The 26207-nt window shown below is 39.6% G+C and overlaps 3 protein-coding genes across 14 annotated transcripts in view; 1 reads left to right on the top strand and 2 right to left on the bottom strand.

Moving 5' to 3' along the window:
- KRIT1 (KRIT1 ankyrin repeat containing) overlaps positions 1-1473 on the bottom strand; it is a 36673-nt gene extending 35200 nt beyond the window's left edge. For 4 of the 11 annotated variants that reach the window (XM_033088025.1, XM_033088027.1, XM_033088026.1 and 1 more), the window contains exon 1: positions 431-858. The gene's annotated coding sequence lies outside the window, so the exon portion shown is untranslated. Of the gene's footprint in view, positions 1-392; positions 861-1360 lie in introns of those variants that run through there. The other 7 variants (XM_033088034.1, XM_033088033.1, XM_033088028.1 and 4 more) reach the window with 4 other exon arrangements.
- LOC117012217 (basic proline-rich protein-like) lies at positions 779-9379 on the bottom strand. The gene is made up of 3 exons (XM_033088253.1): positions 9313-9379; positions 7240-7439; positions 779-1330 (listed from the first exon to the last, which is right to left on the bottom strand). Exons 1-3 carry the CDS (start codon positions 9377-9379, stop codon positions 779-781), a joined length of 819 nt encoding a protein of 272 aa, XP_032944144.1.
- ANKIB1 (ankyrin repeat and IBR domain containing 1) overlaps positions 918-26207 on the top strand; it is a 115413-nt gene continuing 90123 nt past the window's right edge. The window contains exon 1 of one of the 2 annotated variants that reach the window (XM_033088019.1): positions 918-1465. The gene's annotated coding sequence lies outside the window, so the exon portion shown is untranslated. The remainder of the gene's footprint in view (positions 1466-26207) is intronic. The other variant, XM_033088021.1, reaches the window with a different exon arrangement.

Genomic DNA, 26207 nt, shown 5'->3' with positions numbered 1-26207 from the left:
GGACATCAAAGCAATTGGACATACTGGAGACGAAGGGAGAAACTGTGAAGACACGTAAGTTCTCCAAGACAGAAAGGAATGGAGGCGAGGTCCTGAGTCGGGCCAGATAAATCAAAGATTTCTGGTGCAGCTAAAAGCACCAAGAAGAAAAAGCAAAGAAAGCCAAAGGCCTTAAAAGATGGAGAGATGTAGAGAGAAGTGAGCTGGAAAGACATGCTGTGGATCGCTTTCCCAGGAATGACAAAAATAAACACTCTGCTTAGGTGTTTCCTCCCCCACCCATCGACGTCCACTACCGGGGAAGGATGGGCACGTCTCTTTGCTCAAAGAGCTGCCACCCAAAAAGTGGCTTTGGCTTCTTTGTAACTACTCGTAAGAAATAAATTCCTTGCCTGGAGACACTAGATGTGGAGATAGTTCAGCCTCCCACCTCTCTGTTTTCTCGCTGGAGTCTGGATCTTCCTGCTCCTCGAGTCACCCGTGCGGGCGGCCGAGCACCTCCCAGGTCGCTACATTCAACTCACTGGGTGGGACAGTCACCTGGGGGGCGGGGAACCGTCACCGCTTTCTCATTCCTCCTTCCCTTCTCTTTCCCAGCGGCCCGACCCAACTTCCTGTGACAGAAAAATCCTCGGTCGCCACCAGAAGCCGCCCGGCGTGTTCGGCCGCGTTCCCCACCCCACGCCTGGAGAGCTCGGGTGGTTGGACTCGGAGAACCTCTTGCCCACGGGCTCTTTATTGTCTTTCCTTCTCCTCGCACCTCAGCACCATTTACCCCTCACGCTCTCCCGAAACTAGGGAACTCCAAATCCTCAAAGGCCTTAGCGCTCCATCCCGTCGCTACCGGGACGAGGAAATCGCTTCCGGGTTCACACCCCTGGCAGCCTCGCGGTTGGCGGCGGGAGAGTTTCCGGGTCGGCGGCCGAGGTGCTGCCGTCCTGCAGCTTCTCGCTGGGGTTTCTCGCCGGCTGTCTGGGGCTGGTGGCGGGTGGCTCAGTGACTGGGGTGGCGACAGGCGCGCCAGCGGCGGAGCCGGAGGCGGGGGAGGGGAGGAGGGCAGTGGGGGCTGCGCGAGCGCGCGCGCGAATGGCTGGAGCATGAGCGGGACTTGACCGCGAGGCGGAGGCAGGAGCCACCGCCCCCTCTTCCCCTCCCCTGAGACAGGCGGCTCGGCGGCCGGAGAGGGATGGGGGGCGTCCGTCGACTCTGAGCCTCGCCGCGGGCGCCTCTGGCTCTCGCAGCCTTCCCTGTAGGTCTCCAGGGCGCACCCTCGGCCCCAGCAGCCTCCGCCCGGCGGGCGCACCGGGGCCGGAGAGAAGGGGGCGCCCGCCTGGGTGGGTGGGTGGGGCGGGGAGGGTACCTTAGGTCACCGGCTCCGCGGGAGAGGTAGGGGCAGTCACAGCGGTGGCAGAACTGCAGAGCTTCGGGATCCATCCGACCCTTACCCTCAGCCCAGGAAGTAACCGTAAGTCTCAGCTTCGCGGTACGGATCTGTTTAAAGGCTGTCTCTACCCATTTTGAGCTCCGAGTTCAGCGCTGCCTAGTTCACGCCCTCCCGGGTCTCCTACAAATACGCCTCCTTGCTCTTGTGGAGGATTGTCGGTCTGTCTGTCCCCATTCCTGAACTGGCCACATCCTCTGTCTGCCCCGTGAGGCTTTTCTCCAAGCGAATTTGCAAGCCTCCGGCTCTCCCTGGTGCCATTCATCCTCCCCCTCGGGATGCATCTTCTTGTCACTGTCCTCAAAGGATCTGTGTGTTCCCTCTTTTTCTTTCTGTACCCGGGACCTCAGCCTCCCCCGCCCATCCTTTGAGATGAGGAAGGCCACGGGATCTCGAGGGCAGGAAAGCCTACCGATCTCGTGGGCTAGGGAGTGTTGAGCGGGTGGATGAAAGTGCTCTGCAGGGCTATGATGGGTGGGGATAGGTGCAGATGGCTCTTGTGAACCTTTATTTTTACAGCTAAATTTACAGCTAATGCCTCCAAAACAAAAGAATGGGCCTCTCCCTTCGACCTTCATTCCTCTCCCTTCCTAATTGTGTGTAAGCTGTTTTCTGTACGTTTCAGTTGGAGTCTCAGGAAATTGGAACTAGCACTGTATGTAATTAAGCGTCTTCTGAGGAGGTTTTGAGAATTAGTTTCACAAGCTCTATTTACACGGAATGGCATGTTGAACAATCTTGTATCGAAATGAAGACTAATTCCGTAAGAGCTTTATTAGTAAATCTGAGAAATGAATGTGAAAACAAAAGTCTGATGTTTCAAATGTGTTTTGAGTACCTGTAGGTAATTTTTAGTGTTTTGGATTTACAGTTCTTAATTTATGAAGTGTGTATGGTGTGAAAATCTTTATGTTGGAAGGTTTTGTTCTGTTAGTGGTAAAAGAAAAAACCACTAAAGTGATTTTTGAAGATCATATCAGATTGTATTTAATAAGATATTATTTTAATTCCTTACTTCCAGAGAGACCTTTTTTACTGATTTGGATCAACCACCTAGAGATGTTACACACCTTGGTACCTGTGACCTTCCTGCATCTTAGTTTAAAAAGAAATTAACTGTGTATTTCCAGATTTTGGGTTAGGCAATTTTTTCATGAAAATTTAATTTACTTTTTAAACTGCCACTGCAGAACTTTCCAGAAATTTGATTTTAAAATAATTTTAATGCTGTCAGTGACTGGACAATAGCTCTTATATGTCTTTATATATTTGATACTTTTCCAGCCACTATAGCAAGCAAATGATAATTTGAGAATAATTTTGCTCTGTGTATTGCAGATTCTTTGATATTATTCTGTTCTGTACTTTTGAGTGTTATCATTGGCTTTTTTTTTTCCCCTGAAATAATCTACCTTTGTTAAAGGTAGATGTGTTTAATGATTTTTTTGTATGTTTGTTTTCAAAACCTCTTCCAGAAGTTGACTTGGGGCTGTTATTTGATTTGTAACTTCATACTATTCACAGATTTTAGTTTGAAGTAGGACCAGGAACTATAGCTCCAGCTGTCTGTCTGGAGATGTACCTCACTGACTAGTTTTAGAAGTCAAGCACTGTATAGAGTTGAGTGTATTATTAAGGATATGGTTTTTGCTTTTCATAAAATTGGTCAGCTTCCAAGTAAGAGGAGTGGGGTGCTGTAGTTGCTGTAGTGAGGTGATGAGCAGTAACTTAGAACAGTCTTTTTTTTTTTTTTTTTTTTTTTTTTAAGTCTACTAATCCTTATTCTTGCAGGTAGGGTATGGAAGATAGGACTGTAGTTTCATATTACACTTTTCCCCTTGTCCACTGCACTGGGAATTTTGAGTCTTCAATATGAAGGGTTTCTGAAATCGAGCAGACTGTGCCCTAAGTGTGGGCTCTAACAGGTGGCTGCTGAGACCGTGGGAGAGTTTTGTTTGCTACTCTTTTGTACTTCTGTAGCACAGCCCACTTCTGAGAGACTTGGTTTTCTTTCCTTCCTCTTCCTTATCTGGGGTGTGCACTTCAACTTGTTGAAAGTGAAATACGTGTATTTACAACTTACTCGTAGCTGAAAATTTAAGCTAATTTCCATGTAAAAATAGATGGAAGAACTATGAATTAAATGTATCTGATTCTCTTTGAATGGAAGTTAGACAAGATTCCTCAATGCTTGGGTACTTTTTTCCACCTTTGAGGATACACACTTTTTTTTTTTAGATGAAATTTAAAAATACTTCTCTCTAATATTAGACTTTATACATGACACATTTGCCAAAACAGATTTGAGAGTTGCTCAGTCATTATTAAAAAGACTAGTCTGAAGGGAGTTTTTATGTGTGGTTTAAAAATGCTTAGGTATTTTATTTCCTTTCTCAAAGTGACTTGCTTAGGAAATAGTAATTTTTGGACTCAGTTTATTTTTCAGACAACCTCAGACTACTTCTTTCTTTTTTCTTTTCCAGAGAACTTACTTTCATACTCACTTCATTTAAGTAAACCTTTATTGAATACCTACTATGTTTTCCAGGCACTGTGTTAGATTCTGGGACTACAAGAATAAGTTAAGATTGCTTTCCTCATTGAATTTGCCAGTCTAGATATTTAACTGTGATTCTATCCATATGCCTTTACAGACTTCTCTATTCTCTAATAGGTTTTTAAGTCACTTGTCTGTATTTCAGGGTTGATTCACATCCTTTCTAAAAGAATAAGCACAATAAATGCTATTTATTGGGTGCTTGATTTTTGCTAGCCACCATGCTAAGTGCTTTATATACATTATCTCATTTAATCCTTAAAATAGTCCTAATAAATATTCTATATCTATTTAAAAACCATATAGATTCTGGTTTATAGTAATGCTGAATGTTGTTTTATTTATAATATGCTAGAAAAGATTTGACCTTATGATTTCTCCTTAAGGGGAGAAGTTGTAATACAGTTATAATTTTAATTCCCTAATAATACTTTGAAAGATTCTAAATTCATAAGGTATTAGTACCTTTTGTTTTTTAAAGCAGATGAATCGCGATCAAAATGTAATTTTCAGTTTAAACCTTTGAAAAGACAATCCTGAAGTTCATTATGGTTAACTGTAACAAAGGTTTTCAGGCATATGTAACTTTTTTCTAGTTCAGCAATGAGACCAACAGTCTATAACATGTACTAAAAAATGTATATATTCTCCAGGAAAGATTTGAGTGTTGAGATATCTGAAATCTATTCAGCTTCATTTTTTCTTTTTTTAGTTTAATTTTGAGAACTATCTAAATGCCTTGGAGAGTTTTGATTTCTGTAATGAAAATATATTCCTTCAGATTTAAAAATGATCTTTCTCATCTATTAGTGAGATAGTTGCTTTATCAGCAATTTGATACGGTTCAATCTAGTCACTTGCAGACCTCGAATTTTTTAAGAGGTGATCTTCCTCTGTCGACACTTTTCACCAAAAGCCTCATTTGTATTCTAACCATTTTGTTTATTTACCAAAAACTGTCAACAGTTAGCCATTCTTTACACTAAGACCTTTTGCTACTGGTTATACACTCTTCTGTTTTTAGGACTGTTAGGACAGACAATTATTCTTCCTCCAAGTTCCTAAGAGAGATAATCCTTGATATTTTTCTGTGCTCACTCTGACATATATATTTTAATTTGATATAGACAGTTTCTCCCTTTCAGTGTAGCAGAATCCTTGATACTCAGGTCACTGTATTTTCTGATTGGAACAATATTAGGGGTAGAATTCCTGTTCAAGGACAGAACAATGACTGAATTATAAATGTATTAGGTGCTGGGACCACAAAGATGAATAAGTCAAGATTCATTTCCTCACTGAACTGTAAAATGCCTATTTAAAGTCCCTGAAGAGAAAGGAAGGTTCATTTGAAAACAGTGAGATGCTCTTCTCCAAAGCGGCCTAAAGACATTGCCCTCTTTGTTCATGTGCCCCCGCAGAGTAGTGGAAAGGAAGGTGTGCGAAGAAACATGCTAAGCCCGGGTTTTCATTCTACTTCATGGCCTCAGACAATAGCTGATTATCATTTGCCCTAACACTAAGTGTTCTGTATCACATATTTATTTCAGATTTTTAATTTTTTTTTTAAATTTATTGGGGTGACAATTGTTAGTGAAATTATATAGATTTCAGGTGTACAATTCTGTATTACATCATCTATATATCACCACCCAGAGTCAGTTTTCCTTCCATCACCCTATATTTGATTATTTCAGATTTTAAAAAATTATTTTGAAATAATTTCAAACTTATACACAAAAGATGCCAGAACAGTACAAAGTACTCCGTTACTCAGATTCCGCCATTGTTAATTTTTTACTGTGTTACTTCCATGGCCTGCCCTCCGTCTTTCTGTCTCCATACATACATTACATATGTGTGTGTGTATAAATACATACTCATTATCATAGTTTTTTCCTGAACCTTTTAGAGCAAGCTGCAGATATGTCCCATCATCCGTAAACACTACAGTATTTCAGTATCTCAGTAACAAGGTACTTTTATCTAACCAGCGTATAACCCCTCAAATCAGAAAGTAAGTGTTGGTACAACACTGCTATCTAGTCAAAACAACCTGTTCATATTTCAGCGACTATCCCTACAATATCGCTTTCTTTTCTGGTCTAGGAGCCTATGCAGGAATACATGCTGTATTTAGTTGTCAGGTCTCTTCAGATTTCTTCAGCCATGTTTTTCCCTGTGTTTCATGTCCTTGACAGTTTTAGAAAGTGCAGGTCCTACACTTTGTAGGATGACCCTCGTCCTAGGTCCATGTGATACTTCCTCGCGACTCTAATCAGGTCACGCATCCCTGGGAAGAATACCATGGAAATGGGGCTGTGCCCCTCTGTGTTGCATCCAGAGCCATCCGGGGTCAAACAAAGCCACTGCTGGTGATTGGCACGGTGGTCGTATTGTGTCCTTCCATATTTGATCAGCATTTGTGGGGAGGTGTTCCAAAATTAGGCCAGCATCTTATTTCTCATCAAACTTGTACTCACTAGCCTCAGTGTGGGTGTCTGTGAGACTCCCACTTGAATTAACCACTTCTGTGATGTGATTGCCAAATGATACTTCTCTATTTTTATTATTCCTTCTCCATGTATTAGTTGGTATTTTAAGGTAAGGTAGAACTTTCCTTTCAGACCCATTTATTTATATGGTTATTAATTCAGTAAGGACACGTGGATTTCAGTTTCATGCAGCATGTTGTGCTTTGTTACTATTACTATTTATTGTGCTGTTCACATTGTCCCTGGTTTAGCCAGCAGGAAGCTCTTCTCGCTGGCTCCTCTGCCCGTTTATCATGTGCCCGTCCCATTCACTGTGCATTTCTGGCAGAACATGCTGTTCCTGCTTCATCTTGTACTTTGCCTCATCTAGTCCTGGAATCAGCCATTTCTCTAGGGAGCCCTGTTTGGTTTTTGTTGTTGTTTGTTTTTGTAAAAGATGGTGTTTAAAAACAAAGATTTAGGGGCTTAGGGTGCTCATTGCTACTGGGATGTCATTGCTTAAAGGAACTAGGAAATGCATGAGTGTGTGAGTGTGGTTTTCATAAACACACACGTGCATGTATAATACACACTCATATGCGGCCAGAATTCCTTCTATACTTACGTGTATATGTTATAAAACTGTAAGTTACGTTCCTATACTTCCAATTCCAGTCTAATTCCCCAGGGTTCTTTCTAGCCTTCCTCCTTTCCATGTTTCTAAAAGCCTTTTCTGGCAGTGAGAAACTTAGCCTCAGTGTGGTTACCGTTTGCCCAGCTGTGTTACTGGCTTCCTCAGTGTCAGCATCGTCCCTGCCACGGAGACCACCCTGTGTCTCCCCCGACTGCCCAGTGTCATTGACCGCTGGGTCTGATGGCCTGCACCTCTTTGTGGGTCCATAGCTTCTCACAGGACCCACAACTCGGTGCAATTCCCTGTCCCCACACAGCACCTGCTTATCTTCAGCTGTGGGCCAGTTGGCTCACACCTCTGCTAAACTTCCTGACGTGCCCTCAGTGTCCTGCATCCCCAGCCAGCATGGGACTTTGTATTGCCCAGTATCTCATTTTTAACTATGCTACCAGGATTTGCAAATATATATGTGATGAAATACATACATAATTCCCACACACGCAAATAGTAACATACTACATTAAGTGTTCTACATCTTGTTTTGTAACTATATAGTATTCCATTGTGTGTGTGTGTGTGTGCATGTGTACGTACATCCAGATACATACACACACACACACACACACACACACACACACGCACACACCCCACCTCCACCTGTGGTAGAATGACTAACGACCATAATTTGCTCCTATCCTGGTATGCATTCCCCTTTGCAAGGTGATTTTACTGCCTCTCCCGTCTAGAGACAGTCTGTTTCTCCATCTCTTGAGTCTTGGCTGGTCCTGTGATTTGCTTTGACCAATGAATATGGTGGAAATGATGTGAGAGTTCTGGAGCTTAGCTTTCAAGAGGCCTTCAAGGAATGCTTTTGTGCGACTGCCATGTAAGGAAGCTGGTCTAGCCTGTAGGACGGCAAGAGGTCTTTTGGAAAAACCAAGATGTTCCGCTGGACAGTCAGCATCGACCAGCAGACATGAAAGTAGGTTATCTTGGACTTACTGGCCCAGCCAACCCTTTAGCTGAATGGACCTGCAGAGGAACTGGCGGTGAAACCAGCAAAGAAACTGCCCAGCCAGCCAACAGTATTATGAGAAATAACATTGTTTGAGGCACTCAGTTTGGGGTGGTTTATTCTGTAGCACTAGGTAATCTGAAGCCATATCTGTGTTCATTTGGCATATCTAGGTTATCTCTAGTCTTCGATTATGAACAACATTGCAGTGAATATCTTGGACATACTGTGTTTCCCCGAAAATAAGGCCTAGCCAGACAATCAGCTCTAATGCATCTTTTGGAGCAAAAATTAATATAAGACCCGGTCTTACTTTACTATGAGACTGGCTATAATATAATATAATATAATGTAATATAATTCGGGTCTTACATTAATTTTAGCTCCAAAAGATGCATTAGAGCTGGTTGTCCAGCTAAGTCTTATTTTCGGGGAAACATGGTAGTATATACCATTTAAACTTTAATAAATAAATGCCAGATTGTTGTCCAGAAATGTTGACACAATTCTTATTGCTGTCAGTGATGTCTCAGAGTAACTGTTTCCCTCATAAACTCACTGATGTTTTTCTTTGACAGTAAAATGAGTAAAAATATGTTTCTTATGGTGCTTAATTCTGCATTTCCCTAACTACTTGTGAAGCTCAGCATCTTTTGATATCTTTGTTGGTCCTTTTGATGTTTCAGTTCTCTGAATTGCTTTTTCATATCTTTACTCATTTTTTTCCATTGGAGTTTTTTCCCTTATCAATTTGTTGGTTCTCTTTGTTATACGAGTATTAATAGATATAATCCTTCAGTTTTGTTTTCATATACCTTTTATCAGTCTGTCTTTTTGTTTTTTGTCTTAGTTTATGGTATCGTTTACCATACTTTTTTGTTGTTATTTCAATTCATCTTTTATGTCTGTCGTTTTCTGTACTGCTTTGGATGTTCCTGTCGAGAACACCTCTCTCCTATTTTAGGTTTTATAAACCTTTTCCTAACTTTTCTTCTAACTTTGTGTTGTCTTTCCTATCCGTTAGGAAAGATAACCCAAAAAGAGTGGCTTAAACAAATTGGTTCATTTTCTTTAAGTAACAAGAAATTAGAGGTGGGCTGTCCAGGGCTGGTCTGGTGGTTTCACAGTGCCATCAGGAACGCAGACTCATGTGTCTTTCTGTTTAGTGATCCATAGCAGATGCTTGGTCACCTTTGGTCCCAGGATGGCGTTCCGATGGCATTCCGGGCTGAGCAGCAACTTCTACCTCTTCTGTCATCACCCGTGGCTCTGCTTGTTTTAACTGAGGTTCAAATCCAGTTTGGTGACTGTCACCTCTGGGGATGGGGCCAAAAACAATAGCAGATTCCCCATGGTCTTCTGGGATATTTTTCCTGTTCTTTGAAAGAAATGCTGATTTTGCTGTGTGTGTCAGAATAAGTGTGTGTGCAGAATAAGATCCCACAATCCTTTTTTTAAGCTTGTTGGGCAGCCATGTTCCCCTCCCCCCCGATTTATTTACAAGCAAACCGGGAAATAAACATGTTTATATTCTCAAATTGGAAACTAATGTTGAAAACACAGGGTTTTATCATTGTAGGCAATAAATGATATTAATTAAAGGTGTTTTATGTGCCAGCAACTATGGTAAGCATCTGGTAAACTGAATAGGGGGTGGTCTTTGTGCTCAAGTTTACCAGATAATTGGGAAGCAAATGAAACATTTCATCATAGTATTAGATGGTAACTGAGTGTGTTATCAAGTTAGGGAGGCCGGGTGCTGTGTTAGTTGAGGGTTGGGGGACTGTGAGCAGGAACTTGATAGAAAACTGGCTTCTGAGCTGAGTAGTAGGAGGGAGCCTGTGGAGGAGCCGCTTGTAGGGGGAGGGGAAGAGCATTCCAGGAGCTTTAGTCGTGCAGAGGTGTGTGCGTTATCAGAGATAAGTTGTGATGAGATCAATTCTGGCCTTGGCAGGGACTTTTCCTTAAGTCCTTAAGGGCTGGGAGCCTTGGAAAGGTTTTAAAATGGAGTTGGATAAGATCAGATTTGATCAAGTTAAGTTAGTTGAAGTGGGGGAGTGCCTTTGGTGGGGGGATCTGGAAGTATGAGGTAGGAAGTTTATCTGACGTATTAAAGTCTAGTCCCTATTAATTACGTAAATATCTATTGGGTACGTATGTGACTATAATGGGGGATACACAAATATATAAACCACAGTTCCTATTCTCAAGGAGTTAATATTTTAAAATAACTACAGCAATATGAGGCAGTATACTGATATTATGGCTTCTGTCCTATAAAATGAGGGCAAATAAAGACTGGAATTAAAACTTGAACCCAAAAGATCTTCATGGCTCCAAAGTACATATTCTTTCCATGTGTATATCAGTAGTTACTTGTCAGTTGCCTCAGAACCCTTGTGAAATAAGATTAGAGTACAATTAACATGGTTTGCAGCTTGGGATACAAAGTATCAAAGTATCAAAGGAGCTCCAGGCTTTCTCCAGGCAGTCTCTGTGTTGGATGGAGTATAACCGGTAAGATAAATGTTGGTCAGAAAATTGCTACATTATCTGAATGAAATTCCTAGTTGTAAACAGTCTTGAGATTAGTTTGTAGGAAACTTAATGTTGAACTGATGGGATGGTGGAGGGCAAGCCTCTGCTATAGTATGCCGTGCCACTAGAAGCTGAATAGCCTTCTTATTAATGTTTAGGGTCTTTTTTTCTTTGTCAATATATAGAGGAAGCAATGGGAAAAGAGCGTGCACTATTGCTAATAAATAAATAAGGTAATGGTCATTTTTGAAGATATATTTATTTCCAGACCGTAGTTGTAAAAGTAAAGGTTATTCTGCCTCTCAATCTTTCTAACACCTTACTTTTAATTTAAATCTATTAAATTTTGATTCAGGCCAAATAGAGATGGCTGGAGATAATTTTGTCCTTTGATGTCTCTCTAATTTTGTAAGGATGTGCTTGCCACGTGATCTCTTCCGCTCTCAGTTTTCTCACCTGTAATTTGATACACTTGGATACATAATCTTCTGAGGGTTCTTGCTTTGAAATGTGACCTGCCATGGCATTTACAGAATTACCTAAAAAGTTAGGATATGATATTCTGATTGGAAAGACATTACCTTTTCTATACAATAGAGAGGACTTAGACGGAAGGATAAAGGTGGGGCTGATAACTTGGTATCGTAGAATGAAGAAATACAAGGAAATTCAGAGGGAGGGCATACTTCTGATTTTTTTAACTGTTCAAAAACCCTTTGAATGTGGATTAAATGCCAGATACATAAGGCAGTCAAAAGAGAAAAATAATAAGGTTGCTATGATCAAGAATTTTATAATCTAGTAGCCTTTTTCATCTGACATTCCTTGAGAGAATTAAGCCTGAATGTTCCAAGCTAGAGGTTCTCCAAGTTTAGCATGTGTCAGAATCACTGGGAGGGCTTATTAATGTACAGATTACTGGGCCCCACCCCCAGAGTTTCTGATTCAGTAAGTCTGGGGTGGAACCCGAGAATTTTTATTTCTAGCAAGTTCCCAGGTGCTGCTGGTGTTGCTGGCACCTCTTGTATGGAATTCATTGATTTCTCTCTTACTCCTCTAGAATGGTACATATACAGCATTGGCAGAATTAAAAAAATATAGTTCCTCAAATTATTTTTTCTATGCTCAGAGTTGATGGGGAAATAATAAAAATGAATGAAATTAATCTATAGTTCCAAACCTTATCTCATAAGAGAAGGTCAAGACGAAGTTGCATGCACATAGGAAGATTAATCTAGCAGGTGAGGGGTGGATTGGAGTGGGAGAAAACAGGGCTCAGGTGCATGTACTCAGGGGCTTCCCTCACCTACCTTCTGTCTGGAATATGATGTAAAACAGACCTATCTTCATTTGGAATTTTGTGCCCTTAAATCTACGTAGCATCAAACACATCAAGGACAATGTACCACGTACTGTAATGTCAGCTTGCCAGTTTGTAACCTAAAAGTATGTAGTTAATTATTTAACTTTCTTCATTATTCCTCTCACCACCTACCTTATTCAAACCCTTTTCTTTACCTTGGTATAGTTTGTATGTACTTCTTTCTCCCTAATTGGGTTTTTGGCTTCTAATTTTTGTATCCTGTTTAACATGTACATACTAAATAATTTACAATAATAATAATTTACAATTCTTACTATATATAGATTTGATAGGTAGGAGAAAAATCTTAGCATTTTAAAGTTGGAAAAAATATGTGTGGAAAACATCAATAGGTGTATATCTTAATACTAAATTGCTTATACAAAAAGTACACAATCTATACATTGACAACTTCCAAATTGTGTCTTCAGCCCAGATCTGTCTTCTGAGCTTCAGGCTCACATATCTTTTGGCCTCCCTGACATATAATAGGCCTCTCAAATGTAACGCGTTCAGATATAAGCAGATCCCCCCCTTAGCACTTACACCTCACCTGTAATCGCTCAGTAGTGGTAACTTCATCTTTCCAGGTGCTTAGGCCAAGAAGCTTGGAATCATTCTTACCTTTTCCTTTGCTCTCACATCTATTTCCAATCTGTCGGTTCTTACCTTCCGAGTACATCCAGAATCTAACCACGTATTCACCACTTCCACTGCTACCTCCCAGGTCCAAGCTACCATCAGCTTTTCCTTGGATTAGCCTAGCTGCTTCGTCAGTGGGCTCCCTGCTTCTAGCCTTATTGCCACCCTCATTAGTCTTCTTAGACCAGCAGCGAGGGTGCTCCTGTTAAATGTTAGTTAGGTCAGGTCATTTCATTCCTTTGCTAAAAACTCTCGAGTGGCTTCCCTTTTCACCCAAAACGCAAGCCTAGTGATTTACCACGACCCTTCAAGACCCTAAACAGGCCACCTACCCCCATTACTTCTGTTGACTTCAGATACTATTATACTTTCTTCCTCGCTGTACACAGCAATCACACTGCCTCTTTTCTGTTCCTTGGACGTATGAAAAGAAGGCATGCTCCTTTTCACTGGTGGTTTTCTCTGCTTGGAATACTCTTCTCCCTGGATATCACATGGCTCACTCTTTTATTTCCTTTACTCACATGTCACCTTCCTCAATCATTCTTTCAAACATTACGACATCTCAAAACTCTGTCCCCTTCCTGGCTTTGTTATTATTTTTTAAATAACACCTTACACTGTTGAGTATAGAATGTAAATGCCCTGGGGACAAGGATTGTAGTTTATTCTGTTCCTGCTGTATTCCCGTACACCTAGAATAATGCCTGGCACCTGGTAGGTGCTCAGGATTTGTCGCATGGGTTTGTATTTTATCTGCGTAGAGGAGTACGCCTTGCACCTGATACTCACATGCTTCTAGCGTAGACCACCAGTCGTTGATCTCCAACCCTGATTCTGTTTCTCCCTTTTCTATTATAGAAACAATATGTTCTATGCCTCCGTTTTTTATTTGAAATTACCATTTGACTGATTTTTATTGCAGCATATTTGCCCTGGCATAAATTCTAGTTCCTAAGTTCATATATTATTTTGGAAACTAATTAAGCATCCTTTTAATCCTCTGTAAGCGTATGAATTGTTCACTGCTGTCATTGAGCGTGGTGTTTCCTAGCATTCGCAATAATATTTTGTTATGCATCCTGCTTTAGATAACTATATCAGAGTTACAACTTCATACCACAGCTTCTCTCATGTTCTCCAAGGAAGGTCAATGTCTATTTCCTCTTGTAACAACCTGGATTGAGAGCAGTTGGTCCTGTTTTGATTTTTGAGATTTCTGTGGGTTTTAGTGTTTGTGTGTAGCCCGTGCTTAATGCGTACCTTCATTAGAGCCGTCAGGCCCTTGCTTTCTGCTGGTGGCCCACCAATACTTGAATTTTGTTCTTGCAGTGGAAGTCACACACTTCGGATTTTTCATTTCAGGTATTGTGCCAAATTGTCAGATCACTTTTTGAATCACGTCCGAACTTTTCCATTTGAAAGAGAGTCACTGCTGCACTTGTGTGTTCACCTGTTGCCATTTCTTCAGGATGTGGGAAAGCGTAGGTGGTTCAAAGCTCAATCCTTCATGTCTTCCTTTTAGATGATAAAGGTTATTATGTTCCTGAGTCCTTCGTTACTTCCTTAAGATATATGAAATAGAAAGTGAATTCAAAAACATTGAGTCAAACACGTAGGATTCAGCTTCTTGTTTCTGATGTTGGAGAGTTTTCATTCTTAGACCAGTCTATGGCTTGGACAACAGGCAGTAGACATAGGAAGCCCTTAATCTTAATTATATTTTGTCACTATGGCAATGGAATGTGCTTAATGCTAAGATTCAATATCAGTAGCTAAAGGTATGTAAAGTATAAATGAATTATTTATTCCAGATGCAAACTAGAACTTGAATGTCAATGTGAGCAGTAATAAGTAGGAGCTTTGCTGGAAAAACAAGTACTGCCACATGGCTTATGACATTCTTTGGGGAAAAAAGCATAGGTTCAAAAACACACATAAGTTTACCTGTAATCGTGGATAAATTAGAACCAACTTATGTAAAGCAACAGAGAAAAGGCTAAATTATTATCTGTATGTCAGACTTGGATATGGTTAAAATTATATGTTCAAGGGATATTCAATCAAACAGGGAAATGTTCATGATAAAAGTTAAGTATGAAAGAAAAAGTTCCAACTTTATGATGCGGCGTGATCCAGTTCTGTACTTAAAAGAAGGCTACATACATATTGAAAGGAAACGTGCCAGTATTTTAACAGGGATTATTATAGGATTTGAAGATTATAGTGATCTTTTAATTTTCATCTTTATTCTTTTCTATATATTTTCCAATTATTATACTTTCTGTATATAATTTTATTAAGTAGTTTTAAAGAAAGAAGTTTTTGGAACTAGATATAGCCTTGATTCTAGGCAAGTTATAACAAGGATGATGGCTACATTATACTGAGTACCTACTATTTAGCAAATATTAAATGTGTTTTATATATTCCGTCACCCTATTTTATAATAGCTCAGCACTGGAGGCTTAATTATCTACTTTTACTTGAGGGAGTGGTGAAGGGGAATCTCAAAATTTTTAAGTAGATTGTAAGTTAGTAAGTGTTCAAGCTAGATTCAAATAGAGGTTTGTATTCAGAATTTTCTAAATATACCATAAGGCCTTTCCAAAATGATTCAACTCCCAAAGCCTGTGTTTCTTTACTGTAAAATGCAGGTAGGATTGTTGTGCAGATTAAATGACAGGAGGCACATAAAGCACAGGACTAGATTTTTTCCTTAGCTCCCCTTGTAGATCTAGGCTTCTGGCCTTTCTTCAGTCCTCTTCTGTCTGCATATGTGTTGTACAGGCTGTTGTTAAATATTTTCATTAACAACATCTCCTGAAATTTAACTTGGTAATATTAAACCTGTAAGTTGAATTTCTTCAAAGAAGAGCAAAGTTAATCTGTGGATTGGAATTTTGTTCTTTAGAACTTTTTACGTTTATAAAAGTGTCCTGGTCTTGTCTTGTGCTTTGCTTCATACATTGTGATTGCCAGTAACCGAATCTGAATTTGTGAATAGGTGACCATGTGAGTTTCTCCCAGTTTGTAGTTTGTCTTTTCAGTCTCTTAACAGTGTCATTTGTAGAGCAAAGGTTTTTAATTTTAATAGTCTAATTTATCAATTTGTTTCTTTTATAGACCAGGCTTTTGGTGTCATGTTAAGAACTCTTTTGCCTAATCCCAAGTCATGAAGATTTTCTCCCATTCTTAAAGTTTTGAGGTTTACTTTTAGATGTATGAACCATTTTTACTTAATTTTGTGTAAGTTGTCCTTGCACCTTAGGTCATGGTTCGTTCTTTCTTTCCTTCCTCTTTTTTTTTTTCTTTTGCGTGTGGATGTTCCAACACCATTTGTTTAAAAAACAAAAACAAAGCCCCACATCTCTCTTTTCTCTATTGAATTGCTTTTGCACCTTGGTCAAAAATGAATTGACCATATTTGTATGGGTGTATTTCTGGACTCTGTTTTCTGTTCCGTGAATCTATGTGTCTTACCTCTTTGCCAATATCACACTGTCTTAATTGTTTTAGCTTTCGAATAAGTCTTAAAATCGGTTAGTGTTTTTCTCCAACTTTATTCTTCTTTTAAAAATGTTTTTAATTATTCTAGTTCCTTTGCCTTTCAATATAAATTTTAGAATCAGCTTGTCTATATCTACAAAAAGTCCTGCTAGGATTTTGGTTGTAATTGCATTAACTCTGGATCAATCTGAGGAGAATTGACATCTCTAACTATGTTGAGTCTACAAAAATTTTTTAAAAGACTAGTAGCTTCATAGAGATGAGATGTTTTATTCATGATTCAAAAATAGGATGCTATAGGAAAAGGAACAACTAGATGACAAAGGAAGAGCTATGGAAATTAAAACATGATAGCTGAAATTTAAATTCAGTACAATAACTGGAAGATAAAAATCTCCCTGAAAGGAGTACAAAAAGGCAAAGAGATAGAATATGAGAGAAAGATTACAAAATCAGAGGATATATTAATAGCTAGGAGGGCCATTATCCAAATGAATAGGAGTTCCAGAAAGGGAGAACACAGAAGTGGAGAGCAAAAGATGATCAAAGAATTTGTCCTAGAAGCGAATGAAGGAGATAGATCTCCATTTTGGAAAAGTGTATTTAAAAAACAAACAAACAAAAACCCATTCAACTTTATAGAAATAGAAAATAGAATGGCGGTTGCCAGGAGCTGGGGGGAGGGAGAAATGGGGAGTTATTGTTTAATGGGTACTTTCAGTTTGGGAAAATGAAAAAGTTCTGGAGATGGATATTGGTGATGTTTTCACCACAATGTGAATGTACTTAATACCACTAAACTGTACACCAAAAAATGGTTAAAATGGTAAATATTAGTCTATGTCAGAATTTTCTGTTAAGGTCAAAAAGAACAAGAGCAGAGACAACAGCAGATAAAAAAACTTCCAAAAGTTTTGAAACTTAGAGAGCAAAACAAAAAGACAACTGATTTAGCAAAACTAAACTGATGAAGCAAAGTTCAAACCTAATCCTGCAGTTGTTAAAGGAGAGTGCTAAAGAGCACCAAAAAAGAAACACACACACACACACTGATATGTGTGTTTAGCTGATATGTGCTAAAGAGCACCAAAAAAGAAACACACACACACACACACACACACTCACACACTCTTACACAAATTGCAGGCACAGGTAGCTCTGAAGAAGTATAGGATGTGGCTAAATACAGCAGAGATTGGAAATTTTCATGAGTAGAATTAGCCATATCTTCTGCCCCATTCTGTGCAGCTGAGCTATTACCCCTCTTCTGTTCTGGAAGAAGACAGGAGGCATATTAGCAGAACAAAGTGTTCCTTCCAGAAGTACAGGGACAGACAGCTGGGGGTGATGCACCATCTGGAAATGGGATTGAGCGGAAGTATACACACTAAATGGTGGAAGCTCTCCCTGCTTCCTTCCTCCATTTAGCCCAAAAGAATAGACGTAAACGTTCTGCAGTTGGGATCCACAGTGAAACTGGGCAGCCCGTTTCATGCTGCAGTGGAGCCTGCTGGGTGCCAACCCTGCAATTATACATAATGCCGAAATAAGCACTAGTGTGCAAGGCTCTGTATGTACCTGTCTGGGGTTATCCTAGGACAATGTCTGTTAAGTTTTTTAACCATGACCCACAGTAAGAAGTACTTTATCATAATGTGGTAAACACACACATACATTCTATGTGTTTTCATAACTTGATTTGTTTTTAGCGCTGAATAGTATTCCATTGTCTGGATGTGCCACAGTTTATTTATCCATCACCTACTGAAGGACACCTTGTTTGTCCCAAGCTTCAGCACTTATGAATAAAGCTGCTATAAACATCTGCGTGCAGGTTTTTGTGTGAACGTAAGTTTTTGACTCCTTTGGGTAAATACCAAGGAGCATGATTACTGGATCGTATAGTAAAAGTATGTTTAGTTTTGAAAGAAACCACCAAACTGTCTTCCACAGGAACTGTACAATTTTGCATTCCGCAAGGTACCTCAAATCCTTGCTCACATTTGCTGTTGTCCGTGTTCCTGACTATTCTAATCAGCATGTAGTGGTATCTCATTTTTGTTTTAATTTGCATTTCCCTTTGGTACATGATGTGGAACATCTTTTAATGTACTTATTTGGCATCTGTGTATCTTCTTTGGTGAGATGGTTGTTAAGGTCTGTAGCCGTTTTTTAAGTCAGGATGCTTTCTTAGTGTTGAGCTTTAAGAATTATTTGTATATTTTGGATAATAGTCCTCTATCAGATGTGTCCTTTGCAAGTATTTTCTCCCAGTCTATGGCTTGTCTTCTCATTTTCTTGACATTGTTTTTCAGAGAGCAGGAGATTTTAATTTTAATGAAGTCGAGTTTATCCATTATTTCTTTTATGAGTCGTACCTTTGGTGTTGTACCTAAAAAGTCATTTTAACATCCAAGATCATCTAGGTTTTCTCCTCTGTTATCTTCTGGGAGTTTTATAGTTCTGAGTTTTACATTTAGGTCTCATATCCATTTTAAGTTAATTTTTGTGAAGGGTCTAACATCTGTGTCTAGATTCATTTTTTTGCATGTGGATGTCCAGTTGTTCCAGTACCATTTCTTGAAGAGACTGTCTTTGCTCCATTGTATGGCCTCAGCTCCTTTGTTAAAGATCAGTTGACTATATTTATGTGAGTCTATTTCTGGGGTCTATTTTGTTCCGTTGATGTATTACTATAGCTTTCCAGTAAGTCTTGAAGTCAGGTAGCATTAGTCCTCTAACTTTCTTCTTCTTCAATATTGTCTTGGCTATTCTGGGTCTTTAACCTTTCCATACAAACTTTTTAATCAGTTTGCCAATATCCACAAAATAACTTGCTGGGGTTTTGTTTGGGATTGCATTGCATCTATAAATCAAGTTGGGAAGAACTGACCCCTTCACAACACTGAGTCTTCCTTATCCATTAATATGGAAAAATCTCACTTTTTTTTTTTTTTTTAAACAGGACTTTATTGGGGAACAGTGTGTATGTACTTCCAGGCCTGTTTTCCAAGTCAAGTTGTTGTCCTTTCAATCTTAGTTGTGGAGGGTGCCGTTCAGCTTCAAGTTGTTGTCCTTTCAGTCTTTGTTGTGTCAGGCGCAGCTCAGCTCCAGGTCCAGTTGCCGTTGCTAGTTGCAGGGGGCACAGCCCACCATCCCTTGCGGGACTCGAGGAATTGAACTGGCAACCTTGTGGTTGAGAGCCCACTGGCCCATGTGGGAATCGAACCGGCAGCCTTTGGAGTTAGGAGCATGGAGCTCTAACCACCTGAGCCACCGGGCCGGCCCTCACTATTTTTTTTAGTTCTTCTTTGATTTCATTCATCAGAGTTGAATAATTTTCCTCATAGATTTTGTATATATTTTGTTGGATTTATACCTAAGTATTTCATTTTTTGGATGGTTATGTAAATGCTGTTGTGTTTTTAATTTCAAATTTTACTAGTTCATTGCTGGTATATAGGATAGCGACTTTTGTATATTGACCTTATATTCTGCTAGTTTGTTATAATCATTTATTAGTTCCAAGAGTTTTTTGGTTCATTCCTTCGGATTTTCTATGTAGATGATCATGTTATCTGCAAACAAAGGCAGTTTTATTTCATCCTTCCCGATCTGTATACCATTTATTTCCTTTTCTTGTCATATAGTTTTAGCTAGAAACTCCAATATGATACTGAAAAGGAGTCGTGAGAGGGTCATCCTTGCCTTGTGCGTGTTCTGAGTGGGAAAGCTTCAGTATCTCACCACTATGATGTCAGCTGTAGGGTTTTTATCGTAGATGTTCTTTATCAAGTTGAGATAGTCCCCCTCTATTCCTAGTTTATTGAAATTTTTATAACGAATTGGTATTGGATTTTGTCAAATGCTTTTTCTACATCTATTGATATGAACCTGTGTTTTGTTTTTACTCTGTTGATGTAATGGATTACATTAATTGGTTTTCAAATATTGAAACAATTTAAAAGCATTTTTCTAATGTAAGATAAATGTGTTAGGAGTCTCCAGTACAGCCCCCCGGTTTGATGATTTGCTAGGACTCACAGGACTAAATGGTATTTGCAGCTAAGAGTCATTACAGTAAAGGGATATAGAGCAAAATCAAAGGGAAAAGTTCCTAGAGGAAACTACGAGAAAACTTTCAAGAGTCCTCTCCTCATGGAGTCAAACAAGATGTGCCTAATTTTTCCAGTATCAAATTATGACGACATGTGTGAAATGTCCACCAGCAAACCCACTGGAGACTCGCTGCCCAGGGTTTTACTGAAGCCTGGTCCCAAAGTCCCAGGCTCCCAGAAGAAAAACAAATGTTTAGCTTATACCACACTGTACAAACAACTTAGGCACATTGAACCACTCCTGTCTGTTACGGAATGGTGTGAGCCCGCAAACCCACGCTTGCAGATACCAGCCACAGGCCGGCCATCGCAATCAGGCCTTTTTCAGGACAGCCGTCTCGAGCCTGCTGTGGGAACTCTTTCCACACAGTCCATCTCCTTGACATCTTGACACCTATTCGTTTTAGAGGTTCAGAATGTAGGCTGAACTTCTAAATGGTTACATTTCGTTAACCATAAAGATCTATTTAGAAAGCCAAGTGGCTTCCTCCTTCAGTTTTTGTATTTAAGTTTCTTTTTTATGTAGCCCAAGTCATCGATTCAGACATAGCACAAATCTGACTGATAAGTTGAAAGTGACCTAAATGCCTTTAAGGGTTGAAGGAAGTGTCCTAATCCAGCTTACACACAAAAGAAGTACAGTTCCAGAGAAGCCACACATAATGCCCCTGGAAACGAAGAATTCACACTTGTTAGGGTACCCCAAGTAGGACATGCATTAGTCAGGCAGTCTAGGATAACAGAACTCCCAATGTGGGGTCTCCCATCCTCGGGTTCCCAGTCCAGTCCAGTGAATGCAGTCCATTATTTGGTTTCAGGACTGCCTGAAGGCAGATACGTAGTTCCAGACGGATTTGCTTGTCCGGGATGTCAGTTTCCCCGCCCCCCGAATGAGCCTCCATCTAGGATGTTCTGCACGGCAGGTGCAGCAGCTCGGCCACCTCTGCCGGCTCTAGTCGGGCTGTCAGGTGTGATACAGCCCAGCTGGCAGTTTGAATTCAAAGCGCTCACAGCCTCTTGGAAAGGCAGCATGGGGAGTTCCTTCAGGAAGAGGAGAACGCTTCCAAGAATAGTTCTGAAAAGCAGAGATCATTAATACCCTTTCCCATGCCTCTCCGGGTGCCAGATTTTGTTTTGTCTCTGTTGTTAGAAAATCATTGTCCCATTTAGCAATTATAACTTTACATTTTTTTCAATCATCCCCTGTTTTCACCCAGACTTTTTCCCCACAGGATTGGGTAGAAAAGGTACAAAAACATTTTCATAGAAAAACATTTTTATATAATTTGACCAACAAGACACATTATGTTCAGGGATTGGTCAGGGTTAAATCCTAACTATTCAAAAATTTTCAAAATTTTTGAACATCACTTCCCTTGCTAATTTTCTAGTGAGCAGCCTCGGAAAGGTCACTCCCTTTATTTTGGACAGCTATATTTAATAATCAGAATGCCTCATCATGATGTGTCTACCAGGAGAAAGGTGAAGGAAGTAGTGCCATACTGTCAGTCCATTGTTGTAAATTGTAATTAATCTGGAAACCTGAACACAAGTCCACAGCAATGAGCCATCCCCCAGAGGGAGTCCAGAATCCAGTCTGTCAGGAGTGGGTAGAGGGGTCACACACCTTGTGATGTGCTCTCCTCAAACTTGCAGCTTTGGGCAGGAATTACAAATTAGGAGTGCAGTTAGCCTCTGCATTGGAAATACATACAGACCTGACCAGTAGGTACCCAAATTTTAGATGGTCCCATTAGAGAGTAAGATGTTTCTTGTGGGCCATGTGGATGTGACCCAGACAATCCAGCCAGCATCCGTTGATGTTTTCAATAGCTTTAGGGCCCCATAGAGAGGTGTTCTAAATCTGCAACACTCCCAGAGTCTAAATACTGTTCATAGAGCCCCTGCCTGCTTTCAGTTCAGCGAAGCTTGTGCTGAGGCTGAAACAGCTCATATCAGACAGCTTCATGTTTTAGCTTAGAGTTAGGCCAAGGCAATTAGGACCTGTGAATTCAGAGTTCCAACAAAGCTAGCAGCTAGTCTTTTGCAAATCCGAGACTCTACAAGGCCAGACAGCTGTGTTCCAAGTTCAAGTAACAAATAGGGCTTTTTTAGTAGCCCTTTTATTTTGTCAATCATAGAGTCCAAATTGACCCGCTCAAAAATATGCATATTAGGCTGAAGAATCATCTGCCTCTAAGGATCAGAAACTTGATTTCATAAGAACTCATTAGCAACTAAAAACTGCTTTTTAAAACTGTGGAAGTGTATCTGCATCTAGAGATTGCCTCTCTTTGTGTCGTCTCCTTTTCTGCAGAAGCTCCAGTAGACAGAAATCATGTCTATTGGAGACTTACTCTGTCTGTAATATTCAAACAGTTTAAATTCCATCTGCTAACAAGCAGCAAAAAGCAAGAAAGTTTTGTCCCACTAGCATGTTTTTCTTTGCAGCTTTTCCTGATTGGGATGATCCTTCTAGCATTTATGAAATTATAACCACATAGTATTTTATATTAGTTTTATCATACATCCAGATGCAATAGCCACAAAATACAAAAAGAGCATTTTGTAAAAATTTCCCTTTTTTTTCTCATTGCAAATTTATATAAATATTCCTAGAAGTAAATTTAGCATTTACATGGTTAACATTGTGTGTGTGTGTGTGTGTGTGTGTGTGTGTGTGTGTGTGTTGGAATACAAGGGGGTTGTGGTTGCTGCAGCAGCAGCTCGGTTAAAGAAACTGTTGAAGGTTGTCCCACCATTTTTCTCCCTTCTGGGTTTATCTGATGCTTTGCTCCATCCCTGACAACTGATTTAACCTTTTTTCCCTGTCACTTGTAGAAGAGAACAATGTAAACTTTCAACATTTTTGGCCTACCCAAAGTTTACCTTTGGGAATGTTTGGGCCCTTTATCCTTCAACCTTCAGGAAAGAACAAAAGCCAAAGATATCACCTGGGATGTACTACTCTCCCCCCCGCTCCTCCCCCCTCCCATTTTGGCTAGAGCAGGCAAAAGCAGCCGGAGGATCAGCACAGCAACTTTCCTGGGGATGGGTCTATCCTTTTCAAATTTCATAGGCAACCTCTTCTCTCATAGTGGAAAGGAGCTCACCTGCTGTTTTATATAATAGATAACTCCTACCCAGGCACCAAAGGCTCGTCATTTCCCACTCCTTCATCCTTTTATTTCCCAAGCAATGCTTTCACCGTATTTTAGTGAGTCATGGATAGTCTAGCAAATCCCACTTCTGACACCACTGTGTTGTGGGGGGTGGTCCTCAAAATCACCTCCAGGTTCAGTGATTTCTTTGGAGGAGGACTCACAAGATGCAGCATGTAGTTGTACTCACAGCGAAGGTTTATTACAGCAAAAGAATATAAAGCAAAATCAGCAAACAAAGGCACATGGGGGCAAAGTCCAGAGGAAGCTAGACACAAGTTTCTAAGAGTCCTCACCCCATAGAGTCAAACAGGATGTGCCTAATTCCTCCAGCATCAAATTATGACAATATGTATGAAATGTTTTCTACAAAGGAAGTACACAGAGACTCAGTACCCAAGGTTTTTACTGAAGCCTGGTTACACAGGCACATTCTGCCTAGCATGTACCCAAATTCCAAACTCCCAGAAGAAAAGCAAGTTGTTAGCTTATACATTTGTTTGTACAGACAACTTAGATACCGTGAGACACGCCTGTCAGTTATGGGATGGAGTGAGCCCTCCTTAAATCCAAATTTCCAAACACCAGCCAAGGACCAATCTTGTGAGCAGGCCTTTCTAAGGACAGCCATCTTAGGTCTGCAGTGTTAACTCTTTTTTGCAGAGTAGTGCAGCATATCCTCAGAGAAATGGGGCTGAAGTTGTAATATTGAATAAACTTAGTTCAACTTGATAGATTCTTTTAGGTTAACAGGACAGTGGATAAGAACCAATGAGAGTTCCTAGAAGCTAAATAGTGTTATACTTGACACAATACAATACTTCTAGATTTTTCTCCATAACAATAATAACTTAAAATAAAATGAGTACCTCACAGTGGAGGAAATAGCAAAGCCAGGTAGATTTACTGACTTTAAAACAGTGTGTGAATAATGTGGTTCTTTTCAATGTGAATAATGGAAAAAATTGTTTAGTATAGCAATTTTGTATTAATTCTTTGTGGTTAGTGTGAGAAAGGGAATTGTTCTCTTTTAACACTATTTTGTAAACTTGTACTAAATTTGAATGTACATAATTATTAGAAATAGGTTAGAGAGCAGTTCTGTTCTCTGAAGTTTAAATACAAAATTTCCAATTACAATTCACTTTTTAAAATTTTTAAGCATTTAATTCTCACAAAGAGTAAAAATTATTATCTTTTCAAACAATATTTGATTACAAATTTTGAAACTTCCATAAATAATATACAATTTTTATCTTTTTTTTTTCAATTGAATATACAGTTGATGTAAGTTTAGGGAGCCTCAGTTTAAGGCTGAAGTTTTGCTTTTGAGGCACAAGTGATTTTATCTTTTTCTCAATCACATCAGCTTTAAGTCCTTGGCTTTGTAAGCCAAGATAAAAGACTACCAGTTCAACATTTTCACTTATGTTTCTGTAATAAGGACAATGCAGTTTTAAAAAATTGTGACAGCGAGCACTGCTGAATAGTCAGAGATGGCAAGTTGCTGAAATTAAGCTATTTGCTGACAGCACCATAGCATTCCAGCCTGAAAGGTTAATTTTTCAGCACTGTGTGAAATTCTGAATTCCAAGTATGAAAAATAGGTGTGTATGGGGGGGAATAAAGTATAACGCATAACATTTTGAATAGTTGCAAAGTATAATGTATAAAAGCTGAATATTGCCTGAGGAAAATTTTATCTATCTGAAAATTTTACTTGTGTGGAGAGCTTTATGTTCTGTGACCACTGCAGATAATTACATTTTAATAGGAAATAGGAAATTAAGAATGATGTGTCACACCGTAGTTGTACCCCAAGTTTGGACCGTTTTCCACTTGTGGACCTCGTCCTAGCTATTTTCAGTGTTCATTTGCCAGTTTGGCAAAAAGAGGCAGTCAGCTGCTGCCCTTTGCAGCTATTTTCATTTCTTCCCTTTCTAGCTGCAGCATCCCTCCCCACACTATGAAAGCTTTGTAGATATAAAAGGTATCCAAGAGCAGCCAGAATGTATATATTGAATTATCTCTTTAGTTGCTGAGATCCCTCAGGCAACAAATTGCCACATAGAGTTTTTTAGTACTATCATGATAGTACTTTGGTGTTTGTGTAGCCGTTTTATTTTGAACGCCGCCATATTAAGATATTGTAATAAGAGCGAAGGGAATTCTAATTCTAGATTGCATATAACAGGGAAGTTGCTTTCTTTGTTAAAAGATTTTTCCCAGCATAGATCACTGTCATATGCAGTATTCTCTAATACTCGTAAGTTTTCCTGGAGACTGGGGGTACATGAACTTCTTCAGGAAACCACGAAGAGTAAAGCCACATTTGATTTCAACTTAATATGCAATTAGGCAGACTAAACCCCAAAATCTCTTAAACCATACTTCATTTTTAGCAGCATTTTAGGCTAAGACCTCTTGCTCCCTGCCAAAGATTGGTGTGTGTGTGTGTGTGTGTGTGTTTTCCATGTACTCACAATGTGAGATTCTATCTCTTGCTCCTGGCTTTGTACTCAATTCTATATCCCTTTCCCTTAGCATTTGTACATGCAATTATATAGGACAGACCTTTGTTAATATTGACAGTGCCCTAGAAAAATAGTAAAAATGGAATTAACAACCTTGATTCAGAAAATAGTTGGAAAAAATACATAGTTCTTTTAACATGACAAAGGTCAGACACTAAAGTTACAATTGTAAAATCTAGACTACCAATTATATGTCATTCCTGATCTGAAACATAGAGTT

Source organism: Rhinolophus ferrumequinum, chromosome 20, assembly GCF_004115265.2.
Source record: "Rhinolophus ferrumequinum isolate MPI-CBG mRhiFer1 chromosome 20, mRhiFer1_v1.p, whole genome shotgun sequence".
Lineage (NCBI taxonomy): Eukaryota > Metazoa > Chordata > Mammalia > Chiroptera > Rhinolophidae > Rhinolophus > Rhinolophus ferrumequinum.
Note: the sequence above shows the minus strand (reverse complement) of the source record. Positions and strands in the feature narration are given on the sequence as shown.